Source organism: Lepus europaeus, chromosome 4, assembly GCF_033115175.1.
Source record: "Lepus europaeus isolate LE1 chromosome 4, mLepTim1.pri, whole genome shotgun sequence".
In the NCBI taxonomy this organism is placed as follows: Eukaryota; Metazoa; Chordata; class Mammalia; order Lagomorpha; family Leporidae; genus Lepus; species Lepus europaeus.
Window position 1 is genome coordinate 128,254,363 of NC_084830.1, and position 18,626 is coordinate 128,272,988.

General features: G+C 40.5%; 1 protein-coding gene across 1 annotated transcript; it reads left to right on the forward strand.

Moving 5' to 3' along the window:
- Positions 1-1,995: 1,995 nt before the first annotated feature.
- NMUR2 (neuromedin U receptor 2) lies at positions 1,996-16,034 on the forward strand. Its single transcript, XM_062189915.1, has 4 exons — positions 1,996-2,715; positions 10,505-10,589; positions 12,787-12,912; positions 15,700-16,034. Exons 1-4 carry the CDS (start codon positions 1,999-2,001, stop codon positions 16,032-16,034), a joined length of 1,263 nt encoding a protein of 420 aa, XP_062045899.1. The 5' UTR covers positions 1,996-1,998.
- Positions 16,035-18,626: the final 2,592 nt, after the last annotated feature.

The following is an 18,626-nucleotide window of genomic DNA, read 5'->3' on the forward strand; positions in this document are numbered from 1 at the left end:
ATTGAGTTTGATATTGCACCCCATATTAGACAGCATTCTATTTGACTAAGCCTACTCTGTCATGATGTACAGGTGTTTTGGAATCTTCAGTATGTTGTCTTCGTATTAGGAAGTACGTTTCCCACTCACAAGTGTATAGTTCCTATTATCTGATCTTCTAAAGACCTTATATGTCACTGAAATATTCTATCCCAATAGTCAAACTTTTCTATTTCATCAGAAATTAATAACTCTGTTCCTTGTAATCTCAACAACAAAGCTCCTCATTCATGTGAGGCTCCTATTCTGGCTCTGAGATGACTCTTATCTCTGTGATAACTGTTGTGTTCACCAGACTTTCCTGGTTTTCCATCTTCTGTGCACTTCCTGCATGTGCCAAAGCTGAGCGGATGCTTACAAGTAACTTGATCAATGAGCTCTGAGCAAAAGTGGTATGTGTTACTTACTGTGAGGCTAGAGCCTATAATTACCGGCTTGAAACCTTCCACAGCTCCCCTTCACCCTACTACAATGCTCATGAAAGTTCTAGAAGTGCTACTCATTAGCCATGGGTCACTAAGTGAGTACAACCTGGAACAGACACTCCAGCTGATGTATGATAAATCTACAGTGTAGAAAATACATTTTTATCCTTTTAAGCCACTGAGATATGCCAATTACTCCTTATAGCCACATTAGCTATCTCATCTGGACCAACAGATGATTCTTGGACATCTTTAGTTTCATCACATAATTTATAAATTAAGTAGAGTTAACATTCAGCAAGTATATCTTGAGGATATGTAATATCCTATAAGAGTTTACATGATCCTTTATACACTTAAATGTATGCATTCAAATCTCCTGATCCTTATTAAGTTTCAGTTATACTCCACATTTCTGAAATACATGAAGACTGTTTCTGCCTCAGGGCATTTGCACTTCTTGTTTCTTTTGCTGGGAATATACTTCCTTAGTTTTTTTTTTTTTTTAACCTCTGAGTTTTCATCATTCAGACCTCAGCCCAAAGGGCATCTGCTGAGATAAAACTTTGACTATCCTTTGTAAATAATCACATATCAACTATCTGAAATTTTATCAATTCATCAGTTTGGTAGTATATTTTTAGAAATTCCCACTGTAAATAAATTAAACTCACAAGGGCTGAGAACTTTTTTTTTGTTTGTTCACTGAAGTATCCACAAAGCCTAAAACATTGTCTGGCACAAAATGAATCCTCGAGAAGTATGTGTTAAACACAATAGAATGAATTATGCAAATAAGGAAATAAGACTCTGAGAATTCCAGTTGCTTTCACAGTTTTCTTTGTATATGCCTGAATCTGAAACTCACTGGTTTTTGATGCTGCCTAAAGAGATTGAAATGTCAGATAGCAGGCAGGGCTGGCTGACATGTTAAGCATCCTTTCGGCTTTGGCGTCCATTGTTGATGCAATCAGAACTCCAAAGTCGAATTGATTGTGCTTTTATCAGACAGCCTTGAATTTCCAGTGGAACAAGGTAATCTGAGAAAGTCCATTGATCTTCCGTTTTTTGCCAAGTGACAAAGATCAGTGGAGATTTGTAATCATCTATCCATGACCCTGCAAGTTCAATTCTTCCTTTCACCCTGCTTGCAAAGTTGTGGGAGTGCCCACACTTGGACAATGTCACCGCCACACTCAGCTGTTTCCCCAGCGGTTGTGGATCCAGAGAAAGGCCTCCCCCTCCTCTCCTGCTCCTTGTGCACAAAGCCAGCACACCCCACCCAGCGTGCTCTCCCTGAGCAGCCTGCCACACACTCATTGGCCTGCGCCTGCCGAGGGGAGGGGCTTCTGTCTCAGGGGCTCTTCCACAGGCATCCGCGGTCTGAGCAGCCCAACCTAGAGGCTGAAGCACTCACTCTCCCCCAGCCCTCTTCACGGAGCCTCTGCTTTGCCCAGCTCTCTCTTTTTCTGGCTCAGCTTGGGACAGCGCTTCATAGCAGTGGACACTTGGGTCTTAAACTTCATTGTCAGTGATGGAAAGACTTGAGAATGCTACCTGGAGGCGCCAGCAGGAACTGGAAGATGCACTCAAGAAATACCTGAACAGCACGGAGGACTACCTAGCCTACCTGTGCGGGCCTCGGCAAAGCCACCTCTTCCTCCCCATGTCTGTAGTGTACGCGCTGATTTTTGTGGTGGGGGTGGTGGGCAATGTCCTGGTGTGCCTGGTGATTCTGCGGCACCAGAGCATGAAGACACCCACCAACTACTACCTCTTCAGCCTGGCCGTCTCCGATCTCCTGGTCCTGCTCCTCGGCATGCCCTTGGAAGTCTACGAGATGTGGCGCAACTACCCCTTCCTGTTTGGGCCGCTCGGTTGCTACTTCAAGACGGCACTCTTTGAGACTGTGTGCTTTGCCTCCATCCTCAGCATCACCACGGTCAGCGTGGAGCGCTACGTGGCCATCCTCCACCCACTCCGGGCCAAGCTGGAGAGCACCAGACGGCGGGCTCTCAGAATCGTGGCCGTGGTCTGGGGCTTCTCTGTCCTTTTCTCTCTGCCCAATACCAGCATCCACGGCATCAAGCTCCACTACTTCCCCAATGGCTCCTTGGTCCCCGGCTCCGCCACCTGTGAGATCATCACGCCCATGTGGATCTACAACTTCATCATCCAGGTCACTTCCTTCCTGTTCTACGTCCTCCCCATGACTGTCATCAGTGTGCTCTACTATCTCATGGGGCTCAGAGTGAGTATCCCGGCTGCTGGCTAGAGCCAGCATGCAGCCTGTTCCACTGATCCAAAGAGAATCATTTAGAACCGAGCAATCTTAGAACTGAAAATTTATCATAGAGACAAGTAAGATGAGCTCAGAGGGGAAACAAAGAGGCTGAAAGCTTTTTCCTCAAATGAGACAAGCAGGAATTATAACCACCTGTCACTTTCCATAGCTCACCTTCGATTCCTCTCCTCTCTTTTCTTGTGGCTCTCATAGCTAAGTGTTTCCGAGAATCCCTTGAAAAACTTGCTAAGGATACTTTTATGCACACTGTACAACCTTAGAAAAAAAAATTGGACTCATCTGGTCTGAGCTGTAGCCTCTTTGAAACAAGCAAATCAGGCAAACTGGGGTTAGGTGGCCACACCTTGGAGAGCCCTTCCCTACTCTACTGTCCTCCCTATCTCTGTCAACTGCACCAATTGGTCTGAGGACAGCGTAATTTTTCCCCATCTATACAATTGTGAAGTCAGGTCCTTCCTTGTGGTTGCTTTGACCCTTTGGTTAAAATATCAGATTAAAATAAAAACAAAAGAATATGAATGTCCTCAATGACATCAATTTGTTCCCCTGTAGAGCAGGTAGAATCTGAGGGATGGGGAGGTGGATGGAGCTCTTAAAGGAGAGTAAAAGAAAATGTCCATAGAGATATTTGGGGTTAGAAGAAAACTATCACTCAGTTTGCAACTTAAATTGCAGGTTCCTTCCAGTGCTCTCCATGATAAACTGATTTCTTTTTATTTTCTATTTTCTGAGTGTCAATTAGCTGAGAATATTTTGATAAGGGCAGATGTCTATATAGTTCTTCTCCTAGAATATTCTGTACTCAAATTCATAGAAATGGAAGTCTTGACTATGACAACCCACTTAGGGAGATGGCATGTGTCATAAAGTCACAAGGATGTTTAGACTCCCAGGTCCACGGGTGACATGAAAAGCCACATAATTCTTCTGGAATAAGTTTTCCCATTTATAAAATGAAAAGGTCACAGCAGACCATCTCTACGTCTCCTTCTGGCTCCAACAATCTGTGATTCCTCAAAAAAGGGAGAAGTACCATGAGCAGGAGCAACAGGAGTTATAAATGGAAGGAGAACAGAGCAGACATAAACTCACAGCACACGCCTCAAGATGGCTCTGGTACCACATATGATGTGACAACTAGCACACTCCCACATCAGTTCACCTCCAAGACAGGTAATTGTCAGAAGCAGTGCCTCAGAAGCAGATCTTTTGAATACCTGTTGTCTCTAACAGGAATGGCAAGGTCTAAGTTAGAAGAACAGATTTTCAGTGTCACAGACACCTAGGCACAAGAATAAATTGAATCAGGCAGAGTCGTGCCAGTCTCCTCCTGAAGGACTTCGTCCCTGTATTCCCAGAAACATGTCACCGCAGACTAGCTGATAGCCACATCTTTAAAAGCCTCGTGATTCTCACTGAAGGGGAAAACTACTTCACAACTCCAAGTATCCTAAATCCTTGGAGAAATTCCCACCCAGAATTTGTCAATTCTACCCCATCTAACATCTATGAGTCACTCATCTTTGGTCAGGGAGTAATATTCAACTCTGAATAGAAATCACATTCTTCCCCCACAAAACGCAATAACTCCAATTGTCACTGTTTTTTGTTGTCAGGACCCCACAGCTAACTTATATGAAGAGCTAAGCGACAGCCAAAACAAACAGCTTAGAAACCAGTCAAATTTCCTTTATGTGTGTAATGCACCTTACAACACTCTATTCTAGGAAGAATGAGGTGCTATCCAAGGTACCAGAGGGTATCAGGAAAGGAGCTATGTGCCAAGAAAGTCACTCCTAAAATAACTTAACGATCTATAGACTGGATGTCAGGAGAAACAGGTTGTATCTAGGCTTCACTTCAGAGCCTCCACATTTTGCCTGAAATATTCCTATTGTTCACCCCCTCAATTCCTTTAGTCTCTCTACCCTTCACTTGTCCTTTAAGACTTATTTCAATTGCACTTCCTCAGGGAATCTCTCCCAGGGTCCCAGACTATACCTGCCCTTATAGCTGCTCAGGGCTCCCGGTTATTTTCTTTCACTACAACTTATAATCTATACTTGTGGATTATTTAACTAATTTTTTTCTTGCCGATTATACTGTAAGCTCAGTGAGTGAATCAGGAAAAATGTTTCCCTCATTTCTGGCCTTCAGCTTCCCTACCATTACAAGACCTGGAAATCTGTCTCAAAAGCCCTTTTTGAACTAAGAGATTCAAGCAATCCTAATGGTTGTTAAGTGACTGAACCCCTTGGCCAGTCTCAGGGTGTGACTGACTCAGGGACTCAATGCCTTCAGAAAGCAGCAGACCTGAGACTGATGAAATACCAGCATCAGGAGAGGAGGAGGAAAGCCACAAAAGTGCTCAAGCTGAACATTTAGGGAGGTTTCATATTTCTAGGATGGGAGTCTCCACTGAGCTGCTTTCCAGGGTTCAAACATTAGAGAGATGGAAAAGAGATGATCCCAGGGCAAGTTCCTCTCCATCAGGGGGAAAATACTGGTGAAGTTTTGGCCTGGTCCTTCTAACTCCTGTATATAGTACTAATACATTAGTTGGTGAGAATGTATGTTCAAACTGCAGCAGAATTTAACCATCTCAAACACGAGGTTGTGTGTGGATGTAGCATTCTAATTGTAAAGCTATATACACAACATATATTACTATATATTGGTATTTTGAAACTGATTTTCAAAGTTACATACATGAAAAGCTAGTAGAAATATTTCATTCATTATTAACAAATGATCAAGATCCTATGTAAACATGGGTTCCTGAGCCTCTCATTCACTTTAATCTTCCATAGCTAAAGGGAGAGGGATATGAGGCTTCTCAGCTTCCTACATAGTGACCACCATTTTTCACTCCTCTTTGTGTAGTTTTAAAATAAAAGCTTGGGCGTAGCTAAACAAATTAGCTAACAAATTGTGATTAGCTAAACAAATTGTTAAGATTCTATTCCTGTAGGTCAACTACTCTAAGTTCTTTGGAACCATGTGCCACGTACATAAGTATTAATTTTTTCACTTTCTGCTAGTAAGCTAGTTATGTCACTACACCCTAAGGAAGATGCAAAGTAAGTAATAATTAGTACACACTCGATTTTCTTTTTAGTGCAAACTATACTCGTAGAGGAAACTTGTTTATACAAGAATTGTGTTTGATATTTGACATGAGGAAATTATTCCTAGGAGTGGAGAAATTACCACTGAGAACTACTAAACACAACCAAATAAGAGATTAACAGATCTTAATACCCTTTTACTGTCTTGATTATAGACTGCAGCAAAGTAATGGAATAAACATCTTTTATAATAACTATGAATTTTAAAATTAGTATGAAACTATTAGCAACTTAAAGTTTGTGGTGTGATACATGGCTCTAATCTTGAACATATTTTTGCTTTTCTTCTCACTGCACCTGACTGCGTCTTTGTATCAGCACAGGCACTACTTATGAGTGAATGGTACCATCAGAAAGAGGGTATACAGAAAGAACTCAGTAATCTACACGAGTGGGTCAACAAACATAAATTAATACTTACGTTTCAAAAATCACAGTTTTTATTATATCTTTTGAGTAATTTTTGGGCAATAAAAGAATCATAATAATAGCAATAATATAGCCACTTTGTATCACATACCATATACAAAGATAAATTCTGTCTGCACTGTTTGATATTACTGTTTTATTATTGTCATATTACAATTTTCAGTTTTCTTCCTTCTATTCCTAAATAATTTCACAGTTAATTCCATCGTTTCCAAGTTCTAGCTATAATGGGTCAAATATCAGCAGACCTTTCATCTCACACTTTTAAAGACACAGAAATATGTCACAAGCATCAATATCTTCAGGAGTCAGATGGCCAGGTTCAATCACACAAGCAGATGCTTCAGGGCCCATATGGCACCGAGACACACCTGACTTCCCAGAACTTCAATCAGGGTACTTCAAAAGGCTCACAATAAAATGGAATTAAAATACAACTTAATTGGATGCAAAAATTTTGAAATCCACATATAATTTCTTCAAAATATTCAATTTCATGAACTTTTTGAAGATTCCCAGTATGTTTGTTAGGAAGACAAGTTATGGAATGGTTGAACTTTAGAGGCAACTTTGAATGATCTACTTTTCCAAGTCTTATTTAGTTCTAAATATATTCTCTAAAATAGTCCCTCAAAAACTCCATCAGCCTAGAAAGTCCACTGCTTCTTCAAGCAGTTTGCCCCACTGTTGCACATTCATACCAATTTCTTATTTACTGTGTACTAGAATCTGTCTCCTTATAACTCAGTAGCCTGATCCTAAATAAATTAAATTTTCCTTCCACTTGATGGCCTCAATAACTCAATCAGGACTTTAGCATTGCCAGTGAAAGAAACCCAACTCAACTGGCAAATTATGAAGTGAGCATAGACCAGGGAATTCCAAAACTAGAGTTGGCTCTTGATGAAGTTAATCCAGTAGAACACATAACATCACTAAAGATCTAGCTTTATTTCTGTTTCTTTGCTCTTCTTTCCATGGACTTGGTTTACCTTTATTACACCCTTCCTCACCTACCACGGCCACCACTGGTAATTTAAAACACTTCCAGCTCACAAAACAAAACAAACAAACAAAAAAGCTGTTTTTTCTCATTTGTACAGAATAAAAAGGACTCCCTCTGGAAGTCTCAATAAAAAGGAAATAAAACATCCTGTTCCAGAATTATGAGCAAACATCTGAAATTTTTCTGAAATCTGGTCCCACTTATCCACTCACTGTGACTAAAGGAAAGGAAAATCTGATCAATGTATATAATCCAGGGACTATATTTGGAGCTGGAGTTGCAGTCATTTTCATCCAATTTAATGACTAACTGTGGGTAAGAAATATATTCTGCAAGAGAAAATCAGGGTGTCATCAGGATGAGAAGAGAATAAATTCTAGACAATGGGAAAATACAGACTATACTAATATTAGTTATGTTTATTCTTTGAGATGCAGAGATGTAGAGACAGATGGAAAGAGCTCTCATCGGCTGGGAGTCCCCACCCCTGAAACCCCCTCAATGACTTGGTCTGAGCTGGGACAGTAACTAGGAGCCAGGAATTTAATTCAGGTCTCCCACACGGGTGGCAGCAATTCAGCTACTTGAGCAAGCACCACTGCATCCCACAGTATGCATGAGCAGGATGCTGGAGCTGGGAATGGAACCCAGACTCAGCAATGTGGGATGGGAGCACCTTAACCACTAGGTCAATCTCCACCCTAACTTTAAGATATTGGATGGCAGTTTGTCATAATGCATCAGTGCTTCCTTTATCTGACTGAATATCCCCACAAACTAGAAATGCACATACAGAAAAAAAAATCCCGCATGCAGGTGAATGAATCAGGTCTCCGTGCTACAGTAGTTCAGGGGTAGGAGACTGCAGTGGGATAAAGCAGCCACCAGAATCTTCCAGGAGTAGGTGGGCTTTGGATGGAACCAGGAAGACTGCAGGTAGTGTTGATGTGTGGAATTTTCAGATGCTACATTAAGGATCAGCACATCTTCCCATTTAGGTGAATATATATACTTTTAATTTTTTATTTATTTATTTTATTTGAGGAAAGGAAGAGTGAGTGATAGAGAGATCTTCCAATCACTGGTTCACTCCCCAGACCCATGCTACAGTCATGGTTGGATCAGGCCAAAGCCCAGGAATTCAATCTGGATCTCTGACATGGATTGCAGGGATGCAAATAATTAAGCCATCATCTGCTGCTTCCTAAGGTGTACATTAACCAGAACCTAGAATGGAGAGTGGATCCAAGACTAACACCCAGGCCCTGCACTAGGGGCTGTAGGTGTCCCAAGTGGTGTCTTAACCACGGCACCAAACAGCTGCCCACAGGATGAATATATTTCAACATCTTACCTCAGAAATACATGTATTCATAACAATAATGTTAGTAAATCAGCATTTTTCAATTTTTTTTCTTGCTAAAATGGTACAAACATGGTAATCCACTGAAAAGGGGTTCGGGGACAGAAGGCATGGTTTAGTTAAAGACATACTGTTCGCCTTCTGGCTAGAATGAGGTGGGAGACGCAGTGTGAAGGGGAGGGACGAGGGGGTGAGCATTATTTACCTTGAAGAATCGTCATGACCATAAGCACGTTAAAGGCTCAGAGAAGCCCCACACCAACCCTCATGAAGTTAAAATAATACCTGCTTTTCTTTTCTGTCTCCTACTTCCCATTTCACATAGGGATTTCACTCTAATAGATGCTCATCATTATTAACAAGCAAGTGAATGCATGAGAAAACCCATATGACATTTTTTATTTCAGAATTTCACATTTTTCATCAAATTAATATTAACATGGTACATAACCAAGGCTCTATAGAACTGCATATAAAAATGGTTGCACTGTCACTTGGTCACAGCCCTCTACCCAGTTAAGTTTAGGGGACTGGATTCAATTCTAACTCCAACTCACTGTTAAACAGTTAACATATCCTTGTATCTATCTATGTCATAGTATTTTGTCTTCAAAATGAGTATTAGAGTTACACTGCCCAAGAACAAGGCATTTGGCATAGCACAGTTAAGAAATGACTGTGAAACACACATCCCCATATTGGAGTACCTGCATTTGAGTCCCAGCTCAGCTCCCTGTCCTAGTTTCTGGCTAATGCACGTTATGGGGGCAGAAGTGATAATTAGCTGAATTTCTGCCACCCACGTAGAAGACCCAGAATAACTTACCCTCTCCTGGCTTCCGCCTGGCCTAGCCCTGGCTACTGCAGGCATCTGTGTAAGTGGATCCACAGAATATGGGAAATCCTTCTGTACATATGCATGTGTGTTGGCTTTTTTTATTTATTTTTAAGATTTATTTACAGGGGTTGGCACCGTGGCTCACTTGGTTAATCCTCCGCCTGTGGCGCCAGCATCCCATATGGGTGCCGGGTTCTAGTCCCAGTTGTACCTCTTCCAGTCCAGCTCTCTGCTGTGGCCCGGGAGGGCAGTAGAGGATGGCCCAAGTGCTTGGGCCCTTGCACCCACATGGGAGACCAGAAGGAAGCACCTGGTTCCTGGCTTCAGATCGGCATAGCTCCGGCCATTGTGGCCACTTGGGGAGTGAACCAACAGAAGGAAGACCTTTCCTTTCTCTCTGTCTCTCTTTCTCACTGTCTATAACTCTACCTGTCAAATAAATAAATAAATCTTAAGATTTATTTACATGTTTATTTTAAAAGCAGAGTGACAGAGACAGAGACCAAGAAAGAGAAACAGGAGAGAGAAAGGAAACAAGTGGAGAGAGCGAGAGAATACAGAGAGAAATAGAGAGAAGGATCAAGTCCTTCCATCCACTGTTTGACTCTCCAAATTGCCACAACAGCCAGGTCTAAGCCAGACCAAAGCCAACAGCCAGGACCTCCATCCTGGTCTATCCCCTGGGTGGCAGGAGACCACCCATCTTCCACTGACTTCCCAGGCATGTTAGCAGGGAGCAGATTGGAAGTGGAGTGGTTCCAGTGTGACCCGGCACTCCAATGCAGGATGCCAGCACTGCAAGCAACAGCTTAACCCTCTTGCACCACAACACAGACCCTATCCCTGTGTGTTTGTTTACCTTTGGACAAAAGGCAGGGTGGGGTGGGGGTGTGTTAAGTTTCACTGCTCAGACCCAGAATGGGACAAGAATGCTTCCCTTTCTTACTGTCTCTTTCCACTTTCCCTTTTAGCTGAAGAAAGATAAATCCCTTGATGCAGATGAAATGACCACAAATATTCAAAGACCCTCCAGAAAATCAGTGACCAAGATGCTGTGTAAGCCCAGCATTTTGTTCGTGTGTGTTGGTTTTTGTTGCTGTTTTTATAAAAGCTAAGGAGTTTCCTTTGGTGCTAACAAAGTGCTGCTGGGGTCAGGTTCAAAATGATTTCAAACTAATATAATGGTCCGTCTGCTCTGGATTGCTCAAGCTTCAAGTTTTGCTTCATGTTGAGTACGAGCCCTCAAGAAAATATGTTGAATTTAAGGTGTTGCAATACACTCTGTGTAGTGTTCAGTAAATTACATCTACCCTATGAGCATCACTTTTCCCCTCTATAAAATGAGCAGGTAGCTTTTATTCTATTTGTGTTATGAATTTCCTTACAAACATGATTAAAACCGTGGGCTATCTACCTAGAATGTATATAAATGCACATAAACATAACACTTTCTAATCCATTTCAGGGGATTATGAACCCCCTGGTGCTTACCCAAGGACTCCAGGGAATCTTTCCAATCCAAATTAAGAACATCTGTCCAAGAGGATCTCTAAGTAGTCATCGCGCCTGTGACCTTGTATAATGTTGCATCAAAAAGTATACTTTTGTAAAGGCTAAAGAATAACTATCATGGTATTGCTTTATGCTCTCCCAAAAGAATGTTATAAAAATATATGATCTAGCACTCATCTCTGCGATTTACTGACGAGAGAAAAGAGATGTGCAACAAACTTTCCACATTAAAACCTCAGGTTTGAAATAAATGAAACTTCAAGCTAATGTACACATAAAACACTCAGTATAACCGTGAGAAAAAATAACACTGAAGTCACTGCAGTCTTTTTGCCTCTAAATGCCATTTTCTTGGACATTTTTGTCCCTGTTGGCACCTGACTTTTCCTATAAAGAAACCTAGTGTCTGTGTTATGTGTTCCCTCTTCACTTTATTCATTATCTACTCACAAAAAGACTTGAAAATTCACTCACATTGAAGTCATAATAACAAAGTGTATTATAACGTATTTGCCTTGGGAGGAGGTCTAATTTTATCAGCAACTAAATTTGTAACTGAAGGGAATTACAGGCAGCAGTATGCAGATTAGGGATTTCATCTTGGATGGTGAGGTGGGAGGAAGGTAAACTCAGAAGGAACTTTCAAATTCTGCTGAAACCACACCATATAGGTGGGCCCTTATTTTGAATGTGTTTAATGCCAAAGGAGATACGTGCACTATTCGCTAAGAAACTTCAAAAGTGCATCCAAGTTCAGAGAGCTCTCAAATGAATGTGATGGATGTGCAGGTACTCATCATTCAGATTCCCAAAGTGTCAACCCATAGCTAATCTATCCATACCCCATCTCTACCCCATCTCTTCCCCAGTCCCCACAAGATTATTCTAAGATAAATCCCAAGAATCGCATCACAGAAAAGCAAAGGATTTAGTATATATTTGTATTTGTGGAGCCTGAATGTTCCAAAGACAAACTACAGTAGCAGCAATCTCTGCTGTGAGAACTGAAGATAGGAAACTGGAAGGAATTCTATGCTCTGGAAATTTGCATTTCCAAATACATCCCTTTCAAATCAAAAGATACATGTAAAGCAATCTTATGCTGCTTGTTCAATTTTTCTTTCTCCTCCCCCACCCTTCACAGAATTTTAAATGATCGAGTTCAGAGAAACTTCGAATTATTTCTAGAGTTACAAATGAATTCATATAAAAATGTAGCAATTTGTCATTAATCCAGGGCGTGAGTGGGAGGGAAATTATGGGGGGGTGGGAAGCCATTGTAATCCATAAACTGTACTTTGTAAATTTATATTTACTAATTAAAAATAAAAAAAAATCTTTGAAAAAAAATCCATGACTCTAAGAAACACCAAGTACTTGAATCTATTTTATTTATTTAATCAGTTTCTATGGCTCCCACAGTCTATCTGCAGCACACTTTGTTTTGACAGTAAAACATGTTCAGAACTGTGAGATATATACAGTATTTTCTAAATGTTCTAAAGGAAACTTAGATTATATAAGAAAACTTGCTCAGTCATTTGGAAAACATATCCTAGGTCCAGTTCAATTCATTCTTATGCTTAAATACTCACTACAGAGGCTCTTTCGATATAGTTTGCCTGTAACAGTTGCAGCTTAACAAAGCAAACTGCTAGAGGGAACGGATGACAGACTCAACAATGGACATCTATCCTTGCTAAGACTGCCTTTTCCTCTCCCATTTATCATCCCCTTCCAGTTGTCCTAGTCTTGGCGTTTGCTATCTGTTGGACCCCATTCCATATTGACCGACTCTTCTTCAGCTTTGTGGAAGAATGGAATGAATCCCTGGCTGCTGTGTTCAATCTCATTCATGTGATATCAGGTAAAGACTCAGATCCCTTGATTGAATGACAAGTATTCAGGTAATGGCAACTTCTTCATCTTGCTTACATGCCTGAGTATACCAGTTTATCATAGAGACCTGCCATATAGTGATGAAGACATCTGATGTTAATTTTTTAAAATATTGATGTTACTGTTTCCACAGACATACAGCACATCACTATTTGGAGGCTACTTCATAGAAAAACCTTACTCTAAGAATAATGGCTATAGTAGGAAAATGCTTATGGGATAATGCCTTTAGTTTCCCCTCCAATGGCAATACAAGTGGATCTGTTCTGACTTAGTGAATATCATATCCCTGAAATCTTGTATTGCCTTTCGAAAGAGTTAAATCCTCATGTGAGCCAACCAAAGGGTGCTCATGGAACATTAAGGTCTGCTTTTAGGCTACATTAATGCTGCATGTTGAAGATACTATAGAATGTGGTGGAAACAGTGATGGAAAATCATGATGTCAGGGGACCTGAACTTGCTCCTCAGTTACACCATTAGTATTTGGAAGTATCTGAGTCCATGGTTTCCTTCATGTTAAAGTGTCTTCAAAATGGCAGTGATGTCTGCTCAGAAAAACCATAGCAGATTGTAAGGAAGCAAATGATACCAAGCCCATTAAACAAATTTTTGAGCTATAAAATTCTTTTCTGTATTTTTAAAATTAAAACAAGTTGTTTAGTGGATACTGTCACTAACATGATATAGTACAAAAACACAGTTCCACAAGAAGAAATAGACTTCCTACAGACAATCATATGCAAAACAGTAAAAACAGGGCTCAAGCCCAAGTCATCTAACTTTAAGTTCTGTGTTCTGTACACAAAAGCACTGCAGAGGCTGGCCACCTGGGTCCTTCGTTCTCAGTCAGTGGAACTGTTGGTCAGAGGTGCAGGCCATTCCATTCCCCTGCCTCTGCTAGTCACTGGCTGATTCTCTGGGCTCTTTATATTCTCAAAGATGCAACCAGAGATAAAAGGAAAGATCAATTTATGTTAATCAGATAACATTGTATCTTCTATTTTTTTCACCCTTTCTTTTTCATTTAGCAGGCCTCTGTAGAGTTTAGACCTAGACATTAGTACTCTTGTGTTCAACCATTAACTATCCAAGGCCAAACCTCAAAAATATTTATAGCTATTAGCTTATCTTTATGATTAATCACAGGAAAATGGGTAAGTTCAAAGAAATTGGAATAACCTATAAGTTCACATGAAATTGACCAGCTGACTAAGTAGCTCTAGATGTGTTAAGGTGGCCACATTACAGAATCAAGGATGATATTATGGAGTTAAGATGCCATTTGTCCTTCCCCCACACTGAAAACTAGATAATGTTTAAACCTCTTAAACCCTACAGAAAATTCCCTCAACTTGTCTTTTCATCCTCCAAGTTGTAGTATTTCCATTCACACACAATACATTTATCAACATGGTTAGAGAGTTCTGTGCATTATTTGTGTATGATGCAAACAATTCTTACTTCTGCCCATTTGTGCATGCTATGCCTTCTGCCTGCAACACACTCTCCTTACTTTCTGTTTGCTATCCATTTCAAGCTCTGGCTATAGTTAAATTACCACACTAAATCTTTCATAACCATAATAGTCTTTGTGTTATGACATTATATGAGTGGATATAGCATGGTTTTCAGCATATCATATTTTGCTCTTAGCAGATATAGTTTCATGTTGTTCAGCTTTTAATTTTTGAATTTAGTCATAGATCTTGTCTCTGCAATACTATTTCAAGTATTTAGGGGAAAAATTCTAAATTCACCATCTCTCAATGTGCCTTGTAGCTCCTGGCACACAATAAGAGTTCAATCGGTATTTATTTCTTTGTATATCCCAACCTGCCTATTCTGTTCTTAGGCCATATGACACTACTAATGCCCTGAATGATATAAATGAGGATAACTAGGAACATGTTGACAATAGTACCTATCACTTGCATTATATTCTTAGCTCCTTTGTAGATGGTATCCCAACTTTATCCTTGCAGTAATCCAGGGAAGTGGGGTAAGCTGGAATTTTCATTCCCATTTTATAGAGAAAAAAATGAACTATCAAAGTTTGTCTAAGATCACAGCACAAGCTAGGACCAAGGTTAGAACCAGGTCCTCTGATTCCCAAACTTGGACTCATCTTGGGCCTTGGAGAAATAAAGTAACATATGATAATAAAGCAATAGTGTATTCCAAACAGAATGGCAATAAGCAACCCAGGTGACAGAAAAGATAAAATACAATTATTAGATAAAACAGAAAAGTGAGTAAGGGAAGGAGGCAGAAAAAGAAAGGATACTGGGGAATCTTTCTTGGAGGAGGTACTTAGCATTTTAAGAAATCTCAGCAAGGGCTAAGCCTTAACTGATTCACCATTCCTCTATTACTTGTTCTTTCAGATTCTAGATTTAAGTAAAAATTCCAATGATAGGAAAATATCTCTCTTTCCTCTGATACTTAAGCATCTCTCATTACTGCTACGGGGAACATGTTCTCTCATTAATCAAGTAGGGATCAAAGGAAGTTGCAAGCATCTCAGAGAGATCCCTTGCCAGCCTAAATTTGTCCAACAGTCTTTAATCTTTCTATTTGATTGCTAAGTACACAGGTGGTAGGTATGTTCAGAGCATTTTGTAATCTCAATTACTAGAGTTTTATATATATACGGGACAATCAGAAGGATTCCAGTTCTTTGTTCATTATTTATGATTCTCCCTATTCTACCTCTCACTGAGTTTCTTCTCAGCTTTTCATTTCTGCATTCCAGGTGTCTTCTTCTACCTGAGCTCAGCTGTCAACCCCATTATCTATAACTTACTGTCTCGCCGCTTCCAGGCAGCGTTCAGGAACGTGATCTCTCCTTCCTGCAAACGGGGGCACATGCAGCATCACTCACAGGAACCACCTACACAGCGGAATATTTTCTTGACAGAATGCCACCTTGTGGATCTGACTGAAGATGCAGGTCCCCAATCACCCCCCTGTAACTCTCACCTCTCCAGCAGCCCTCTGCACTCTACAGGAATCATGAAAGGAGTTGTTAAAAGTGCCACCTTTAGGAGGCCTGAACTTTTTGAGTTTACAGAGAGTCACATCCTATAATCTATGCCTTCTTTTTATGACCTTAAGGAGGTAAAATGGCTCTAAGAACCTATGTACCCATTTCTACTTTTTTTTTAAGCAAACTACAAACTCAGACTTATATCGGGGCCACAAACCCAAAATCTTCTTATGTTTAGTTAAGCTATTTTTCTGCTATCCTAACCTCTGCATGCCGCCTCACTAGTTCATGAAGAGACCATGACTAGCAAAGCATGGCAACAATATTTGGAGTAATTTCCATTACTGGGGATGGTTTTCCTCAATCACCTACCCTGTGAGTTAGGCTGTCACTCCCACAACCAAGGGCCACTGGAGCTGGACTAAGACGGGCATGCTGGTACTATTCAACTCTGTATGCTTGGAGAAACCCCCATCACTGTTCATCCACAGCAATCTATTTATCCTACTGTCTCACCTACTCCCATTATGATCTGATTCCTCAGAGTCCTGAAGTCTTTTACATTAACTTCCCTGATCATATGGGAATCCTTCTCCTAACTGATACGCCCGACACCCTAGCCCCACCCACTCCAGCCCCCAAGTCATTATAAGTTACTCCTCACCAGGAATAATGTCAGATATGAATTCAACTTAGAAAAGAATGGGAAGAGAGAGGAGGGTGTGGTAGCAGGTCAAGAGAGATATAAACGAGTAATTTTCATAATGTGGTCTATTGGTGGCCCACTATCTTGGAACAGATAAGTAACATGCAATGATTGGTCTTAAACCCATCACTTTTGCCTAACCAAGCTCCTATTACCTAGACAATGATTTTCACATGTATTACCTGGGCAAAATCTCCTTCTCACACTCACCTTCCATTACACCATCACAAGTAATGCACATTTGAGTCTAACTGGATGACTTTTTCTTAGGAAAATGAGTCCCACAGTATTCCTTGGTTGTACATAGTATGCCTCTTTATCACTGATTTCCAGCCATTTCTACCCTACCCATCATTCAGTGCTCCTCTCAAGGTTTTACCTCCAAGAAGCTGTTATCTCTTTCAAGTGGTTCTTAACTCTTTGCTTTGCATTATACTGATTTATATTCTTGCTTTGCCAAGATGTATATTTGTCAAAAGCATGAAGTACCTTGCATTCATGTTTTTCTATTGTTGAAACCCTGGCAATATGTCTGTCATGATGGTAGAAGTTCAATAAATATGTAATGGATTAGGTTGGCTTCACAGTCTAATGTACAGACCAGACAACAGTTCTAAATAGAACCAAGCTCAGAGCCAAAACACTAAATTACATTTCAGACAGAGACATTTGAACTTCAATTGTCCATTTAATCAGTTGTGCTAATAATGCCATGCCTGCTCTGTATGTGGTAGAAAAAGCCCCCTCTGGGTCTCAGGGACAGCTGGTGCTGAAACAGGCAAGTTCTAACATTTAGTTGCACTGTACCTTAAATTGAATGAATGACCCCATTGATCAAAGACAATATTGGTCTCTGACATCATCATTTACCAACTTAATAGTCATATTCAAAATGAATTGACATTAAAAATAAGTAAAAACAAATAAAATTCCTTGCAAATTATAATCTAACTTTAATTAACTTCTTTTTTTTATTTCTAGGTTTTATTTTTTTTTAACTTTTATTTAATGAATATAAATTTCCAGTGTACAGCTTATGGATTACAATGGCTTCTCCCCCCCCATAACTTCCCTCCCACCCGCAACCCTCCCCTCTCCCGCTCCCTCTCCCCTTCCATTTGCATCAAGATTCATTTTCAATTCTCTTTATATACAGAAGATCAATTTAGTATAAAGATTTCAACAGTTTGCACCCACATAGAAACACAAAGTGAAACATACTGTTTGAGTACTAGTTATAGCATTAAATCACAATGGACAGCACATTAAGGACAGAGATCCCACATGAGGAGCAAGTGCACAGTGGCTCCTGTTGTTGACCCAACAAATTGACACTCTAGTTTATGGCGCCAGTAACCATCCTAGGCTGTCGTCATGAGTTGCCAAGGCTATGGAAGCCTTCCAAGTTTGCCGACTCTGATCATATTTAGACAAGGTCATAAAAGACAGAGTGAGGATAGTAACCAATGATCCTAAGAGTGGCATTTACCAGGTTTGAACAATTATACAGCATTAAGTGGGGAAGAGGACCATCAGTACACACAGGTTGGGAGTAGAGCCATTGGTGGTAGAGTAGAGGTTATGATTACAAAGGAATGAGGCCCAAGTGCACTAGACAGGGCCTAGAACAAAGGACAGAGTCATTATTAGAGGAGCTAAGAAAGGTGCTGTCTAAGCTACAATTAAGTTTTCTGATTGAGAGGCAAATAGAACCTGATAGAAGGGGCTTGATCATAATCTGGTGGGCTTTAGGCCTTGTAAATTCAGAGGCCCAGACCTATCTATCTCTTCACATGGGGTATATCCTAAGGGAGGTGTGAACCTCCTAGGGGAAGGCACTCTGTTGACTTTCATTACTTGGCTGGCCTGGGAGGAGAGCTGGCCAGGTAAAGGCAGGGGGCATCTCTAACAAGAAATTTACAGTTCTGCCTGCAATGTTGCTGACCCTACTTGACCATCCCCTCAGCTGCAGTGGTCACTTTGGAAG